Source organism: Heptranchias perlo, chromosome 19 (assembly GCF_035084215.1).
Source record: "Heptranchias perlo isolate sHepPer1 chromosome 19, sHepPer1.hap1, whole genome shotgun sequence".
Taxonomy (NCBI): domain Eukaryota; kingdom Metazoa; phylum Chordata; class Chondrichthyes; order Hexanchiformes; family Hexanchidae; genus Heptranchias; species Heptranchias perlo.
The window spans coordinates 37,248,671-37,266,642 of record NC_090343.1 but is presented as its reverse complement, the minus strand read 5'-3'; the positions used below and the strand labels follow the sequence as shown (position 1 = coordinate 37,266,642).

At 42.2% G+C, this 17,972-nt stretch overlaps 1 protein-coding gene across 3 annotated transcripts in view; it reads right to left on the bottom strand.

Moving 5' to 3' along the window:
- Positions 1–223: 223 nt before the first annotated feature.
- The window catches only part of LOC137335305 (NFX1-type zinc finger-containing protein 1-like), a 31,199-nt gene continuing 13,450 nt past the window's right edge, over positions 224–17,972 (bottom strand). For all 3 annotated transcript variants that reach the window (XM_068000615.1, XM_068000616.1, XM_068000614.1), the window contains 11 exons: positions 17,280–17,411; positions 13,894–14,042; positions 13,656–13,799; positions 12,930–13,050; positions 11,713–11,963; positions 11,124–11,263; positions 8,944–9,098; positions 7,017–7,162; positions 5,160–5,270; positions 3,780–3,875; positions 224–2,982 (listed from right to left, as the gene is read on the bottom strand). In XM_068000615.1, coding sequence (XP_067856716.1) covers positions 538–2,982; positions 3,780–3,875; positions 5,160–5,270; positions 7,017–7,162; positions 8,944–9,098; positions 11,124–11,263; positions 11,713–11,963; positions 12,930–13,050; positions 13,656–13,799; positions 13,894–14,042; positions 17,280–17,411 — 3,890 coding nt within the window. In that variant the 3' untranslated portion in view covers positions 224–537. The remainder of the gene's footprint in view (positions 2,983–3,779; positions 3,876–5,159; positions 5,271–7,016; positions 7,163–8,943; positions 9,099–11,123; positions 11,264–11,712; positions 11,964–12,929; positions 13,051–13,655; positions 13,800–13,893; positions 14,043–17,279; positions 17,412–17,972) is intronic.

The following is a 17,972-nucleotide window of genomic DNA, read 5'->3' as shown; positions in this document are numbered from 1 at the left end:
CTCAATAGATGATGTTTCGGAGTGTGTTTTTTTGCAGTAAACTACTCAAGATTACCTTCCAGAGGAAAAAAATGCCCCACTTTATTGACAAGTAAAAGAAGGCTATATAACTGCTGAATAATATGGATGGGCAACTAATAATGGAGGTCCACCTGTTCCCTAATTTGGTTTAGGGTTTGCAAACACAGTAGTGACTGCAACACATGTGAGCCCAAAATCAATGTAGGGTTAAAAACATTTTTAATACATGACTGATCATCCATTATTCTAGAATACAATTGTTTTAAGATGCATTATATATGAATTTAAATCAAAAGATACCACGCTACAATTCAGCCTTACTCATTTCTTCTTGCATTAGCATAGGATAAAACTGAGGACGCAACCTCTCAAAAATTAAGCCTGATGTCCAAACGTTGCAACATAATCGTCAGTGTTCAGCTAAAGCTACTGAAATGTTAATGTAAACAGTACAAGATTTCTTCTCACTAATGATTGAATGCATAGGAATCAATGACCATAGTCAGCCCATTAACCTTATAAAAATCTTTGAAGTTCTTCAAAATTCAACATATTGTTTGCAACATCTGACCAGGCAGAATGTTGCGCTCCATCCATTTCTGAAGCCACTTGGTTTCTACTCTCTAAAGTATGGTTGGTACCCCCAATTGATGCATCACAATCTGGACATTTGCTTTTTTCCATTGCACCTCCACATTCTGTGATAACATAGATATGCCCATTTGGGCACTTAAACCAGTGACCTTGACGGAGGCCCATTGCCTTGATTATCATCACTCTCTCCGACTCCGAAATAGCAAGACCAGTTTCAGGCAGAACAGACTTCAATTTTTCCATTTTCTCTTTAACCAACTTTTCGTCTTCTTCAGTGAACTTCTTCGTGCGCTCAAGGATCCTCTGCACACATGCAACATTGTGTTCCGTTAAAGAGTCTAGCTTTCTACCTGATGCCATGTTGCACCGGACATAAAGGTCAAAAAGAAATGTAAGCCGTTGAATTTCACTTTGCAGATCAGTAAGCTCCTGCACTGTGAATCTCCCTCGAGGTTTATCTATCCATTTCAGACACTCAAGCAGCTTAGTATTAAACTTCGCTTTCATGGTTGAATTTAGCCTTGCTTCTTGACTTTTAAGTGCAGCGAGTCTTGAGAGAAATGTAATTTTATTTTCAATAACAGTCAGACCCTGCAGTGACAGGGCACATGACTGCAGCACAGTGGATAAGGTTTTATTTTGAACTGGAAGCTGTTCAGCTATAACGGAGCACTCCTTCAACACAGACTCTAAATGTTTTGCTAATTGGTTATTTTTCTCTGCATCTCCTTGGACAACCTTCTTCACTTTTTCTATTTCACAGAGGCTATTTTTTATTATCGTCCCATAGCGAAAATTCCTCCTGATGGGCATTCGGCACTTCGGGCAGTCTTTCAGCTTTATGACCGCATCTTTGCCTTCTTGCTCCTGACTCATGTACTTGTCAAAACCAGTTACCTCGAAAATATGGCAGCAGTCTTCTAGTTGAACAAATCTGGCATTGGGCTCGTCCTCAGTTCCGAAGAAGATTTCAGTGATTTCAGCATTGTGGCAAACGCGGCACTTCCTAGGGCAAGGCTCACCGCAGAGCCCGACACAAGGGTGCCCACAATTCAGCCGTTTCCTGCAAGGCTCATTACAAGGAGGCCGGTCACATGGCTCCGAGCAGAGCTTTCGACACCTGTGGTGCCTACAGGCCCACTCACAAGGCTCCACACAAGGAGTGCACAGCTGTCCGCACTTCCTCCCACACTTACTGTGCTTGCATACATTTTCGCAGCGCCGCTGGCATGGAGGGCACTGGTTTGTGCAAGGTTCCAAGCACTCGTGTGAACAGATTAGCAACCGCCTGCAGGGCTGTTTGCAACTCTCATGAAAGCGGCCTTCGTAGCAACGGTGACAAGATCCAGGACAGGGGTGCTCACAGTCCAGGAGAGTTTTGCATTTTTCTTTGCAAGGAACACCCTTCCCAATCTTTGCAGCCTCTTTTATGCGACATTCTACCTCCTGGACATGATCGCATTTTAAGGTTATTGATACTTTTTTGCTGCACAACGCACAATCTTCTCCACAAGCTGCAGCACATTTATGGCCACAGTACAGGATTTTTGAACACGGTTCCTTGCAGACAAAATTTTCTGGGTTCTTAGAACAAGGCACTTTTTGCACGTGTCCACATGGAGGAATCACTTTATCCACCTTTACTTGACAACTGCCACACTTCTCATAGCAGGACTTTGGACACCTATGTCCATCGTCACAAAGTACTTTCTGACATGGTTTCAAACAGTTAAATTCCTTGTGCTCCATATCGTACGGATGACATGCTCTAGTGCAAACGTGGCCGCAGTCCAGCCTGTACTCACATGGCAGGCTGCAGCCGCCCTCGGGCACTTTGCTGAAATCTTCTGCTTTGGACACAAGGGTCATAGTTTTAGGGTGATTCTGACAAGTGAGCAACAGCGAGCGACCAATATTGGCTTTCTCATGCAAAGTATGCATGATCTTGCTCCAAAGAGGAACGTTCGCTAGAATACTCATGTTTCCTATGCAGTAAAGACCTTTCTTGGCCCTTGATAGAGCCACACAGACCCTGTTTGCTATTTGCAAGAATCCAACCTTGCCTGTCTTATTGCTTCTCACCAGTGAAAGCAGAATAATATCATTCTCCTCTCCCTGGTATTTGTCGACCACGTGGACCTTCACACCAGCAAACTTCTTGGAAGGCATCATTTTGCGCAAACAGAAGAGCTGCCCTGTGTAGGTGGTGAGGATGGTGATCTGAGAAGGCGAGTAATCCTGGCAGATGAGATAGTGACACAGTGCTACAACAAAGGCAGCTTCGTGCTGGTTCTGATGACTCTTGCCATCCTGGATTTCCTCTTCGGGGAAATCATGTTCTACAAAGAATAAATTTGAAGAAATTCCCTGTGGAGAAATAGTGGGGAGGAAAAGAGAGAGAGAGTTAAAAATTATTTCAATGCAACAAATTGCACAAATCAACTAAAATTGTGTTGCACAGAACTCATGGTAAATTGGGATAGAGTGAGAGTGAGAGATAGAGATAGAGACATAATATCTATTTTACTGTGAAATTATGGAAACCTTCTTTGAGAAGCAAGCCCACATATTAAATGAAACTAATACAGGAGCTTGACATCCCTTTGCAATAGGCTTTGGACTTCATTTCATGACTGTTCAGTTCACTACATATTCAATGAACATTTTCTCAACTGAAATTAAACTGTTCTGCCTATACCATTGTATACACTACATCACAAATTAGTAACATTAACATTAAATACTGGACTTCTGTACGGTAGTGGTGTTGACTTGTTCCAGCTTGGATACCTTTGAAATGGTATCCAGGTCAATCTCAAGTGCCTACTTCTGGGATTTTTCCTTCTGAGCCACCTACAACCTGTGTTATTCAGGCTGCCTCCTTAGTGTGAGGAATGCAGGATCAAATACAGGAATATTTTACAAGGCTGGAGATTTTGAGCTTTTTTTGATATTTTAGTGACTGGGGCAGGGGGTCCTTCATAGTGAAAGGATCCTGTTGCACTTGCCTCCCTTAATACAAGCTTTCATAATCACAAATTTGTCAGTGACATCACTAAATTTCTGAAATGATTGAGTAAAATCACATTAAATGCGATTTATTTTGCACTCGGTTCATTCCCCCCAAAAAGGTGTAAACACAAATCTAGAAATGCAGTTCAAACCTTGATGTTTTCATAATTCATTACAGATGGGTGATTCTCCAGCTGCTCATAGATGTGAGGAGTCAAAAGCGCAGCTATTTCAGGTCTCATACGATGCTGGAACAAAAAATGAACAGCAGAATTAGCATTTTCTCCCCTACTGCTATCCTCTCCCACACAACCAGGCTCAGATTCCATAGTTATCAAAATCAAAGGGAAGTGTTATGAATTGGAGCCTGTCATAGACATCTTCTTGGGTTTAGTGGAGTCTGTTACTCCCTTAAACATTGAGCAGCTTATGTTTATGGGACATAACGTGTGCCCTATCTCTGCTCGAATACTAGCATCGTCTTGTGACCTGGGCCAGATACTAGAGTCTTAAAATCATAAGCTAGCATGGGGTCCAAGAAGCGAAGCTGGGTAGTCAGGAGTTTGATAGGAAGAGCATCAAAAGGATAAGGGAGTCCTGTGGATGAGATGACCTTGAAGATGACATTGTTGGGGGGGGGGGGGGGGGGGGGAAGGGAAGGAAGGGAGAAACTGCAGAGATTGGGTTCAGGGCAGGAGTGGGTGGTGAAGTGTGGAGGCTGGGAAGGATGCAGCCGCATGGATGATTTTAACCTTGGTGAGAAAGTAATCCATGAGGTCCTCATGCATGGTGTTCGAGGACAGGGGTGGAGCACGTCACATTTGCTACAATGAGTGCATACACTAAATAAAAACATTTCACTTCATTATACACATCAAAGTCATTCCTTTTATTGTGCTAAATTGGAATAGCGACCAACAGCAGGTCTACTAATGCTTCAGTATATGCTGGGCTCACGCGGTTACAAGCACATACTGCACCCTCAGTGGTGGTGGTGTTCCTCGGTTCTGTTCCAGAGCTATGCCAGCTGACTCCGTTGCTGTGGCATTAGACTGAAATGTGTATTATAGATGCGGAAACCATGGGAACTTGACGGCTGAGAATCTTTGAACAAGACAATTTTAACTTGGGAAGCTGCACTTCAGCTATCTTTACACTTTACACCTGTTCAGCGACAGGAAGAATTTGTGGTCGTGGATGGTGAGGGGCTTTGCTCATCACAAATTCCTCCACGTTAACATTCACTTTAGATTAATGTAGTCGCTGGAGGGGTTTATAAGCCCCAGTGAGGAAGTGGTTTATTATTTGTGGAGCTGTACCAGCTACATTATAAGCAAGCAGTTCTTGAGAAATTAACAACAAAGTTTATTTGATTTTGTGCTCCCTGAAAACCTAATGCTGACCTTTCATTTTCAGGTCACAGTTGGAAAATGTCACCCTTCCAATTGTTTTAGCATAAGCAATAAACTGTGTTCCAGAAACATTGAAACCAGGCTGTCAAAACACTTATGGTGCATTTCACCCGTTCTCACCTGATAATCTAGTCGTACGTATGGAACATTCACTTTTACAAGACGTTCAAATAAAGACACTTCCAGATAGAAGTTTCTGGCCAGATCATACACTGTAGCACTGGGCCGGAGCTGTCAGGAGAAGTATTACATGTTAATAATTGGAGGTAAAAGGCACAGAAAACATAAGAAAATTCACATAATCCATTCATTATCAACAGCCAGACATGCCCAAAGCTACTGGAAGTATCCAAAGAACAATTGGTTTTCATTTTCAAAAGGCACACATGGCATGTTGATGCGACATTTCATAGTAGCCATTGGGTGGTCACTGACAAGACCACACAGTCTGCAGCCCAGTGTATTTTACAGCTGGACTTTGGAAAGTGAGTTCAAACCTCAAGCTGCAGTATACAGATTTTGGGGAAAAGTTACTTTATTAAACCCTAATGTATTGAAATAAATTCATTTTTTTTATATTGAGCCTGGTACACCTTAATTTTGGTAAAATAATGCTTTTGCTGAGGTATCGTAGTAATTAAATGAATTTGCATCACCAATATAGGTGGTGCTTACAGTAACAATTATTGGACAGGCTGCCGATTGCAGCAATTTTGTGTTTGTTTAAAACTTACAAATTGCAGTAGAATAGCTTAGATTTAGTAGAGACAATTGAATATTTAGTTCTGTCACATAATTAGAAAATACACATTGCTAATATTTAAGCAACATTTGAGAAACAAAAGATGTCTAAGATTTTGGAGAAAGGATAAATGATCGACATTGAAGATTCTCCTGTTGCCCTCCCCCATTTAACTGCAGGATTCCTGGGCATGATTTGGTTTTCTATTTCGTCTCCACGAGCATCATAACCTGTTTTTATGTTTGTTTTTTTTTTTTGAGGCTGATGACAAAATTTCATGATGGGGACAATTCTAGCAAATATACAGTGATATTTTAATGCAAGGTCAAAAATCGTAAAATTTCTTAGTTGTGCCCATTTGGCTGAATTTGCCATCACTTGAACATATCTGCTCTTTGGATTTTATAACGCACCTCAAGCAATGGATTGTTACGGTCATTTAAAAAGTGCTTTTAAAAATGAGCCGGAAAACACGGGTCATGAGTAATGTGGCTTCATGACGAAGTATTGACCTGAATTTTCCATTACAACAGATGCAGCTAAATACAGGAAGGTATTCCTTTATGGACTCATTATGACCTCAGTATGGCTGTCATATTATTGACAGTCCACATGCACAAATTGCACAGCAGATCTGGAAGTCTATAGTACCAACTTTTGCATTGTGATGGTCATTCCAGCTCACATTCCCTAAAACTGTCTTAAGTCTTGCAACGCACAGCAAATTCAAGTAAATTTTACCCATGTACGGCAAGATATTACAGCTGTTACAGATATACCAAGAAAGGCTCTTAATAGTGAATAGGTTTCACCAAAAATGGAAGGAACTTGGATAGAAATGCAACTCCAACAATAGATAATTGAACTTTCAACCCAAGGTCACGAGTTCAAATTCCAGTCTCAATTGCTATTTGCTCTAATTTATGCTCATTAGATGAGTGAGGCTCGTTTTTGACCAATTCAATAGCAGCAGAGCACTTGATCTGAAGGGATGAATGGGCGGGTGAAGAAAATAAACAGTCCAGTTCTGCCCCATAGAAGTCCAACTCTATCCAACCAATTATCCTGTGGTACAGAGGGCGGCTTTGGAGAGGTGCATGACCCTGACTGCTCCCCACATTGATCACCTTGCTTCCTCCCCCTGCCCAAAGAAAAAAAAAGTGGGGAAACAGCTTAAAAAGATCAAATGAGCAGCCACTTAAAATGACAAAAAGGAAGGAGCAGCATATACCGACCTGCTGATGGTCCCCAATCAGAATAAGGTGTTGGCAAGCACTACTGAGTGTTGTTATTAAATGAGCTTCCAGAACCTCAGCTGCTTCTTCCACCACCACAATGCGGGGCTGCACCTCCTGGAGCACCTTCCTGTATTTAGCTGCACCTGTTGTAATGGAAAATTCAGGTCAATACTTTCAGTCATGAAGCCACATTACTCATGATTTGTGTTTCACAGCTCATTTTTAAAAGCACTTTTTCTTTCAAATGAGCAGTACGATAATGACTTTGTTTCCACAATCCATTGCTTGAGGTGTGCAGTAAATTCCAAAGAGCAGATATGCTCAAGTGATGGCAAATTCAGCCAAATGGGCACATCTCTGAAGCCAAATAAGGAGCTAAGATAACAATAAGGGAAAGTTAAAAGGTGTCCCAAGTACTGAGACTATTTTCCAGCAGAAATTGCGTGGAACAGCTCTGACACGTCAGGCTGGATTTTCCTCTTCCGGGCAGAATTCCAGGAAGGCAGAATTTCCACCCATCTTAACCTCAACCCTGACCAGTTTCTCTCGGTTGGCAGATCATTTGATATTCACTGTGGGCTGCCGCTGCCAGGAGGGAGCCTGCCAATGTCGGGTCACAAAATCCCAGTGATGCTGCACCACCAAAAAGAGACAGATGGGCATTTAAGGAAGCAGAAGAGCCTATAGGGCTGGAATACAAAGGGGTGGAAGTTATGTTACAGCTGTACAGAGCTCTGGATAGACCCCATCTAGAGGACTGCATTCAGTTCTGGGCATCACATCTCAGGAAGGATATATTCGCCTTGAAGGGGGTGCAGCACAGATTAATCAGAATGATACCAGGGCTAAAATTATGATGCCAGGTTACATAAACTAGGCTTGTATTCCCTTGAGATTTGAAGATTAAGAGGTGATCTAATTGAGTTGTTCAAGTTGATTAAAGGAGTTGCTAGAGTAGGTACAGAGAAACTATTTTCTCTGGCAGGGGAGTCCAGAACAAGGGGCATAACCTTAAAATTAGAGCTAGGTCATTCAGGGGTGATGTCAGGAAGCACTTCTTCACAGAAATGGTAATAAAAATCTAGAATTCTCTCCCCAAAAAGCTGTTGAGGCTATCGGTTAATTGAAAATTTCAAAACTGAGATTGATGGATTTTTGTGAGACAAGGTTATTAAGGGTTACGGAACCAAGGCGGGTAGATGGAGTTAAGATACAGATCAGCCGTGATCTAATTGAATGGCGGAACAGGCTTGAGGGGCTGAATGGGCTACTCCTGTTCCTATGTTCCAAAGATCAGGAAATCCGCAGCTTTGTAGGCCACAGCAGATGCTAAGGTCAATACAGAGAGATAGGTGGGGGCCATATTGGAGGGAGAGGAGGCCACTACAAGGCCCTCTCCCTCCATTGGGGGGTCCGGACGACCATTACCGACACTACCAAGGGTCTACCGTCACCTTCTACACGGTGGTCCCGGGAAACGGCAGTAACATGGATGGATATCAGGAAAATCCGGCGGGCCTTCTGCCCCTCCTACCTTTTACAGATGACAGGTGGGGAAGAAACAGCCAGCAGTGGTGCTGGCAGGGGAGGAGTCAGTGAAATCCAAGTTGGGCAATGAGAAAGGAGAAGCTCTCACTGCCGGCTTTGCCTCATTCTCCGCCATTTCAGGCAGAATCATGGAAGAGAACCCAGCCCTTGGTCTCCTTGTTACGTGTACCAGGAAAGTTTTTTTCTGTACAGTATGTGTAACTAATTCATAAACCTGTTTATAAAGAATGACTTTACAATTCTGTTACACATATGGCACATAGGAAATCATTCCCCCCATCCCAGGTTGATAAAGCCAATTCCTAACCATTTGGATGCTAATGTCACTTAACCTGCATTGAATCAGTGCAGAAAGTAGAATTTAAAAAAATCAAACCTGTGGTTGTCATCCCTACAACTTTAGCTTCCTTCAGAACCCAGAGGTCTTCTTGCAGCCTCAACTCTGCCAACCTGTCTGCTGCTGCTTGGTAGAGCTGCTCATGCTGAACTATCCGTCGCCTTATATCCGTCTGATACATGGACAACCACAACCTAGAATTTTTGAAGAATTATTATATAATTACAAGTCCAGAAAAATAGAAAATGTCACATGGAAATTTTCCTAACCCACCCCATGCCCAGCAGTGCCAGTATTTCCTGTCCTGGACCATTAATATGGCCCGGGACACCCTGGAACAAGATCTCTCCCCCCCCATCCAGGTGAGCTGGGAGAGGGTGAAAGGGGGAGGAAATTCAAGCACAGTTCTAGTGTAGCTTCATTACTGGCCACTAGCCCCGAAGATTTGCCTGGATAATTTACAGACTTATCCAATCTGAAGGTGGTTCTCAGCTCAAGCCCAACCCTATTATTTTGGGAAGCCCCTGTGCCTGGAAACTCCATGGCTGTAAGTCCAGGAAAAAAAAAAGAGACCCAGCTGCTTTTTCCTGACTTTTGCTCTGGGGGGGGGGTTCCCTGGGAGCAAAGGTTAGGAAAATGAGCCCCTACATTTCAACTGGTAGGGGTTCTGACACCAGGTACCTCTTTCAGCATCTGATCAATTGCTAAATCTCTTGTAGTACATTTCAATAACTAAAAATAGCGATGCAGGTTAATTAGGCCATAAAAAAAGCAAAGCAAGCACTGGAGTTCATTTCTGGAGGAACAGAATTGAAAAGCAGAGAATTTAAGTTAAACTTATATAGAACCTTAGTTAGACCACACTTGGGAGTATTGTCAACAGTTCTGGTCTCCATTTTATAAAAGGATATAGAGGAAAGGTCACTAGGATGATACCAGAACTGAGAGGTTATACGTATCAGGAAAGATTGAACAGGCTGGGGCTCTTTACTCTAGAAAAGAGAAGGCTGAGGGGTGACCTGATAGTGGTATTTAAGATTATGAAAAGGTTTAGTAGGATAAACGTGGAGAAGATGTTTCCACTTGCAGGGGAGACCAGAACTAGGAGCCAGAAATAGAAGATAGTCACTAATGAATCCAATAGGAAATTCAGGAGAAACTTCTTTACCCAGTGAGTGGTTAGAATGTGGAACTTGCTACTACAAGAAGTAGTTGAGGCGACTAGTATAGGTGCATTTAAGGGGAAGCTAGATGAACACATGAGGGAGAAAGGAATAGAAGGATATGCTATAGGGTTAGATGAAGTAGGGAGGGAGGAGGCTTATGTAGAGCATAAACACCAGCATGGACCTGTTGGGCCGAATGACCTGTTTCTGTGTTGTACGTTCTATGTAATTAAACATGAATATATGTTACACCAAACCACAGACAAGATGTTCTAAACTTAAAAAAGGAAGAAAATAGTTTTCTAAAAACCACATCAAATGAGCTTGTGGCACCAAAATGGTAATAATATTTTCATTGACGAGTAAATGTCAAGAGTTTCTGCTACATATATAATGGATTAGATTCACCTTCAACATTTTGAAGAGAATTTAGCCACATAGATAGAGAATGACTAGGGCACAAAAAGCAACGAACAGGGGTAAAAGGATATTTTTGGAATTGGCAAGATATAAGTAGGATACAAGTAGTGGTGTGCCTCCAGGATCTGAACTGCGATCTGTTTTGTTTCCCATTTATGTAAAAGATTTGAATATAAATACAAGAGGAATGATTTAAAAGTTTACCATGAAACCAAATTTGGGGTCATGGCAAACTGAAGATTGTAGCAGGAAAGGTAGGGTGGGAGGAGGTTTGTGTGGAGCATAAACACCGGCATAGACCAGTTGGGCCGAATGGCCTGTTTCTGTGCTGTAAATTCTATGTAATTTCAAATTGAATCCTAAGACTACTCATTACTCAAATCACATGACCGCATTGAATAAGTCTCATCAGTTCTCTGGCTGGAAAATTACGTGGAAATAAAACAAACGTACAGAACCCAACGGGTTGCACTGGAGGCACCCGTCTGGATGGTAAAGCACAGAGAAGTGCTAGAGATATCATAGAAAAATCATGGTCTCAAGAGCATTGAAGAGAGTTCAGCAACAAAAAATAGGGTGCAAATGGAACAGGAAATATTGATGAAAATCCAAGAGCAGTCTGCAGCCTCTGACCTGTACAGGCGCCATCTCTCCTTGAGGGGAAGCGCCCAGATATTGAAAATCCTTTCCTCCTCTGCCACAGTCATAGCGCCGCTCTTCCGCAGTTCTACCTTTGCTTTCTGTTTCATTTTCTTCTTTTGGTTGCCTTGTATCTGTTTAAAAGCAGGAGCACTGTGCTAAGAGTGTGACTGAATAACCACGTGAAAAAGTTATTTTGAAATATAGGCAGCATTTGCCAATGCAGAGAAGATACCCTTCATCCATCTTATAAATAAATACATGTGTGATCCGACACTTCTACAATGGGCTGTTTTCCAAGATCGTGTTGGCGACAGGGAATCTCATCCAGCATCAGCATGTGAAATCACAGGCACGCTGCCCACAAATTTCCATCCACAATGCGGCTGTTATTTTCTGACATGCGCTGGTGGCGAGTGAGCTTCCCTGCTGCCACGGAGTGCTCAGGAGAATTTACGCTAATGTGTCAACAGCCATTGCTGATGACATCAGGGGTTGAAATTCCATTCTTTGCTAACTTTAGGGAAAAGCGGCCAGTTAACGATGAGTGCAGTTCTTTAAGTTTCAGAACCTGTAGATTTACCTGCCAGCCTGCTTCCTCCTGCGGATGTGATCCCTGAGTTCCTTGGTTGTTAAGGTTCATTGCCAACAACATGTTTGCCAGTTCAGTGAGATCGGCATCTTGTTTCTTCTTGGTCCTCATTTTTGGCTCATCATCATCAATCACTCTCTCTGCCTGGATGAGCTCTGCTTCCTCAGAGATATGAATCAACTCCTCTTCTTCATCCTCATCCTCATCTTCACCTTCACCTTCACCTTCCTCCTGCTTTGCATCTTCACAAAAAGAAAAAAGGTGTGATGACAAGAATAAAATTAAAGCAAAGCTGTCAAAATTGGGCAAAAAGGACCCCCTGTGTCTCTGTGAGGTGCAGCACTACAACTGGGAAAGCACATCACCGCTTTGGAGGAGTGGGCTGAGCAGTCAGCTTGACCATGGCCAGGAAAAATGGCAGTCTTTCCCACTAGAAGCGGTGTTTGCATTTCCCAGCAGGGAAAACCACTTCTTCAGGTGTTAGTTGTGACAGGAAGGCTAAGATCTCAAATTGTGGTGAGATTTTTAGCTACACTATAGAACAATCGCCCGCTTTACCCTAATCATTAACCAATCCAGATATTGAGATTGAGATGGAAATTGAGATTTTCACGACAGAGGTTGGAAGTTCAAGTCTTGGTGCTGGCCATCATTCCAACTTGCTCGTCAGGTGGGTTCTACAAATTTCTTGAAAATCTCATCTGAAAGAGGATCCGATTAAGGAATAGCAGAGAAAATGCACACTGAATAATTCACCCCACTGATTGATGTATTCTGGCAGCCAATTAGAAGTATGGCAGGATCAAAGATCACAGACTTGGAAATATATCACCATTCCTTCATCGTCGCTGGGTCAAAATCCTAGAACTCCCTTCCTAACAGCACTGTGGGAGAACCTTCACCACACTGACTGCAGCGGTGGCTCACCACCACCTTCTCAAGGGCAATTAGGAATGGGCAATAAATGCTGGCCTTGCCAGCGACGCCCACATCCCATGAACGAATATAAAAAAAGCAAGTCCACAGCCCAGATTTTTCTGCCATCTAAGGTTATGGGGATCATGTTAAGTGGTTAATAGTACGGTTAAGGAGAAAACCTGGGCATGGAAGTAATGGCTTGGGGGGGGGGGGGGGGGTAATTGTTCGTGGTTTAGTGACAATCCAAGAGTCGCATTAAAAATTCTGAGCACGATAGTGGCAGCCTTCACCTGCATTTTCCATGTTCTGGGGATCTGCTCCAGGAATTCCAGTCACTGTCATGAAGCCGAGACCCAGCCATTCTAAGATTAATGACTGCCTTCCTCCAGGCAAAACAAAATCATCGAATACCTACAAAAACATTAAAATATTCAGTAAAACAGTCAGACATCTGCAACACCAACTACATGCCCGAGCACTATAACTGACATCAGGCATAAACACTCAAACAAATACTTAAACCAAGTAACGGTGTGGGTGTGGGGTTTTAACTGTGCTAACACAGCCTGATTGGTAACATCAGGTAAAGAGCACTCTATCACATTTCAACTTTTAATTGTTCAGCGAATTTTATTAATTAGCACACATGCGCCCCAGCACATGTCTGAAGTAATTACAAAGACAAGGTATCCATTCCATAGGATGGAGGAGGGAACCCATAAGCCAGAGTACTTGCTCCTGATGCTAACCGTTGCTGGAAGATGCATGTTTACAGATGTCAGATGAGAAGTGTATCTGGATTGACTGATAAACCCCAACACTCCCCCCCACAGTCAAATAACCTGCCAATACTAAATTTCTAGGCTGATATGAAAAATAACCAAGGCATAGAAGAATTGCTGGCATTTATCAATCCATACCTTAGCATAAGTCAATGTCTTCAGGAGAGAACCTTGTATTTATGAAAAAGGGAGAAAATTGGGGGAGGGGGAAGGGAATATCTTGCGTGATCATACCAGTCCATGCTGCAAGCTGTTCCAGTGTATTGCAGAGATACATTTCTCCAAATACTGCTCGTGAAGAACCCCTTGTGTTGTGCACTCCAAGTGCTTTGCTGCTTCACTAATTTTTTGCTCCGATTCCCTCATCTGATTGGTTACCTACAATGATCACAGATTACAACGATTCAGTCTCTCAGAGTTGCTAATACTCATTCAAAATCTTGGAATTTCTGCATCATACCACAAATCTTACTTCAAAGTAGGCTCCTCGCAGGTGTTGGGGGAGTTTTCTTCTGAAATCCCTGCTGTTCCTCAGTTCCTTCAGGGTGAATCTTTTCAGTAGTTCACTGTTACTCCTTCCACCCACCCGAACCAGACCAGTGTGCAAAAATCCATAGATTCCTAAACAAGGAAAAGACACAGACATTAATTTTATAATAAGACTATATGGCCTGGATTCTGCTCTTCTTACCAGAGAAGGAACAGGGCGGGACTTCTGTCCACTGTCCTGTCACACTTTCCTGGGTTGGGGCTCCTTCGTCATGCATGGGCAGGCTTCCAACAGGATCCCTGCCAGCAAGAGGCAAGAGCCTGCCACTGCCTCCCCGGGAAATTCTGACAGTGCTACAGTGGAACCGCCACTGCAGTAGCAGAAGAGCGGGACCTTTTAACAGAGCCAGAAAAGCCCCTAAAATCAAGGAGGTATTGGCAATTTTTAGGTCCTCACCTGGGCCAAGGCCTAAAAAGCTAAAGGTCTGAGGCATATGAATATTGGACCCTCTCCCTCCAAAAAGTAGCACCGGGGGGTACTTCTTCCATTGCCCTGGGGATTACCGCTCACCATCTTCTGGCAGTCGCTAGGGATAACAGAATCAACAAACAGAGAAATGGCATGGCATGCTGTGCCTCGCCTCTCCCCATAATTTACATGTGATGGGTGGGGAAGGGTCAGCCGACGCCCATCCTGGTGGAGACGGAGGGAGGGAAATTAATGACGAAGTGGAAATGTGGCAGTAAACCAAACTGCCAAATTTTCCAGTCTTTGTCTAGAGTATCCCACTGATTTCGGACAGGATAATGGAGAAAAATCCAAGCCTATATTTCTTCATTCTGTGATCTCTTCATTAAAACTTAGTTTGTTGTCTTACTGTCAATGTTGTACTGGGTTTTATTTTCCTGTACCATTTTCAAATTTAGTAAAGACAGATGTTACAAATCTTAGGTTTACTCTAGATAGTCTCGAGTTCAGCAACAGGGGTCACTCCTGCAAATGGACCCCATGTGCTTTACAATCTGGAGTTCACCTAAACTGCCCAATGTTAAATTATATGATAGTCTGACCTAGGGGTATAACAAGGAGACCCCCTTGTTATACAAACTGGATATCATGATCCTCACGGCCCTCACATATACTTCTCCTATCCTCCAAAAGGTGGACTGATTAAAACTTTAGTGAGATGAGGCCAGATACAAATTGTTAAGCTGCTTTATTTTACAGTCAGCAAGCGAACATACAAAGTAACCATTAAAGCAAATCTCACCTTTCGTTAACTTAATTTCAATCCCTCCTTGTAACAAAAATAATAAGATATCACACTGTCCTCGTTAGTGGATTAGGTCATACTTTGTTTGTCAACTGTAACAATAACTCAGGCCAAGGCTTGCTTTGAGCTTGGTGCGTTATCATGGTAGACTGATCTAGGCCCTTACCTGCCTCTCAGCAGACCTTATCAACTGACCTTGAACACATGTCTCCACTGTTCTTTTGTCTCCTCTCTGGACAGAAAGTTAAGGGTTGACTTCCAACTCCTTCCTTATCCAGGGGTTGGCCAGTAGAGCTGCCAATTAAAATCAGCTACTGCCCCCTAGTGGAGGTTCCTGGCAACAATTCTTTCCTGCTTTCAAAATGAATAGTGTCATCTCAACACAAACTGATTGGACTCCCACTGTCTGATCTCAAGGCAGGCAACATTTTGCAGGTCAGCCCGACCGGCTTGGCTTCAATCCACAACTCCTCCCCCAGCTCTGACTACAAAGTGGATTTTAAACTTTTGTGAACTCACTTCAACTCAAAAGTAACATTTCAAAATAAACCATGCCTAGATCTTCCAGGGCAAATGGTGGAACATCTCGAAATAAGAGACAATTGGATAATTACTGGCATCTCCCACTGCAGAAAAGGAGGCACGTGCACAAGTGAAGAGCATTACAATATAATAATGAGCAAATTGAGCATTTTAATAGCATTCTTACTGGAAAAAGATAGCTTATATTTACATAAATATCTCCCTTGATGATTACTGGATTTTTCAAATTCTAGAAACTTATCAGAAACTCAAAAATGTGCTTATAATTTAAAAGGATTTGTAGATCGGGACACCCATTATTAATTCCCTTTAACTATAAACATACCTGACAGAAAGAGTAAGGATTACAAGAGCTAACCAAGAATCTCCACATAAGCATAAATTATAGTATTTTGTGCAGAATACATTTGATGAATAAGTGCTCCTGATGCAGAACTTCATGCAATGGGAGTGCATTCCAGGAATTTTCCCCCTCAAAGGGTAAACAGTACTAACTGTCCAGGCCCAGACATGGAGATTAGCCACTGGAGGATTACTAATGCCCATGGATCCTTACTTGAATACAAGTCACCACCTTTAGAGGGGAGGGAAGAAAAGCAGGCAAGAAGAGTTTCTGTGTGATTTCTGGATGGGCAAGGAAAGATCTTGCATTTATAAAAGCAGTTTACATGTCCTCAGGACATCTCAAAGCACATCACAGACAATGAATTATTTTTGAAGTGTAGTCACTGTTGTTTTGTATGGTAAAACATATACTTACAACGCTGCTGTGCAAATGGTTCATTTAATCAGTACCATGTCATTAACTGAAGTAGTATCACGTGAGCAATAGGGCTGAAATTGCGAGGTTCTGCTCCTACTCCTAGTGCAGAATCTTACAAGATGCGATTTGAAGACAAGGCTAGAACAGTACAACCCCGATTCTCCAACCCACACTCACTTCGTTCTGCACTGGCAGCTGAGTTGCAAAATTTCAGCCTTGTGTCTCAAGCTGTTCTGTATCAAGTCCCAATAATCTGGGATACCAGATTCTCTCACTCATTTTTTTTTCTAATTACAAATTGGGAACAATCATTATTGTGCTCAAGCTTGTAGAGATACAAGGCTGATTGCAATATCTGGTGGATTCAACACTTATCAAGTGATAAGTGGTGAATGAACCACATCTCGCATATGATCCAGGTATACTGATAAGTGGTGAATGAACCACATCTCGCATTTGGTGCAAATGTAAGTGGAAGATTATTACAGCACACTGTCGATTACTATCTAAAATGTATTACAGATTTTTGCCATAAAACACAAACCGCTACAAGGACAGCATTAGCACATTCCACCTACAATACAATCACTCTCGAATATTTAATACCAGGGACATAAATAAGGAGCATTGATAACATTTTGATTAAACATCCAAGCTAATTTCTGTAAACCTATGCAAGAAGGAAAGAGGCTTACAGTCAGCAAATTGCAAAGACAATTTAGTACAACACTCAGGTGCTTAATAATTAATAGGAGAAAGAAATTCAAGCAGGCAGCTCATTACCCTTACCTTCAAGAAACTGGTCCAGTGCATGGTTTGTGTAGCACACCACCAGAATCGGAGACTTTCTTAAACCCAGTTGCCAAACTGGCTCATTGTTTAAGAGTGCTTGCACAATTTTTAACCCCACATAGGTTTTTCCTGTAAATGATAAATTGATATCACTCAGCCGAGTTTGAAGAAAACCTTTAAAAGATTATTACAGGCTACATCAGTGTAAATTTTTCAGAAGCAATATATACATTTAAAAAAACCAATAAACGTTCACCAGAAGACTTAACATAAGTTTAATTTTTTTGAAAAGGAACCTTTGATCACATCAATGTTATCTGGAATACCAGATTCTTTCACTCATTTTTCTTCAAATTACAAAATGGTAACAATGATTATTGTGCTTTATGCTACTGTATTTATACTTTATTGGCCTGGATTTTTATCAACAGTCAGCCAGGGAATTTTGGGCAATCCTAGCACTGCACAAGGGTGCTGACACCAATAAATGGCACTGCACAATTAGTCACATTAATATAACAAGGCACCTCGTTCCAATCTGAACATCCCTAAACAGCGTTCTCTGGAAGGTCAGTGCTTTGATCCTTAAGCGTCACACCATTCAAAATAAATGAGATGCTGTGAATTACTTCCATATTGTATATCAATGTAGATCTGTTTTCACCCAACTAATCAACTGCGGTTTTGAAA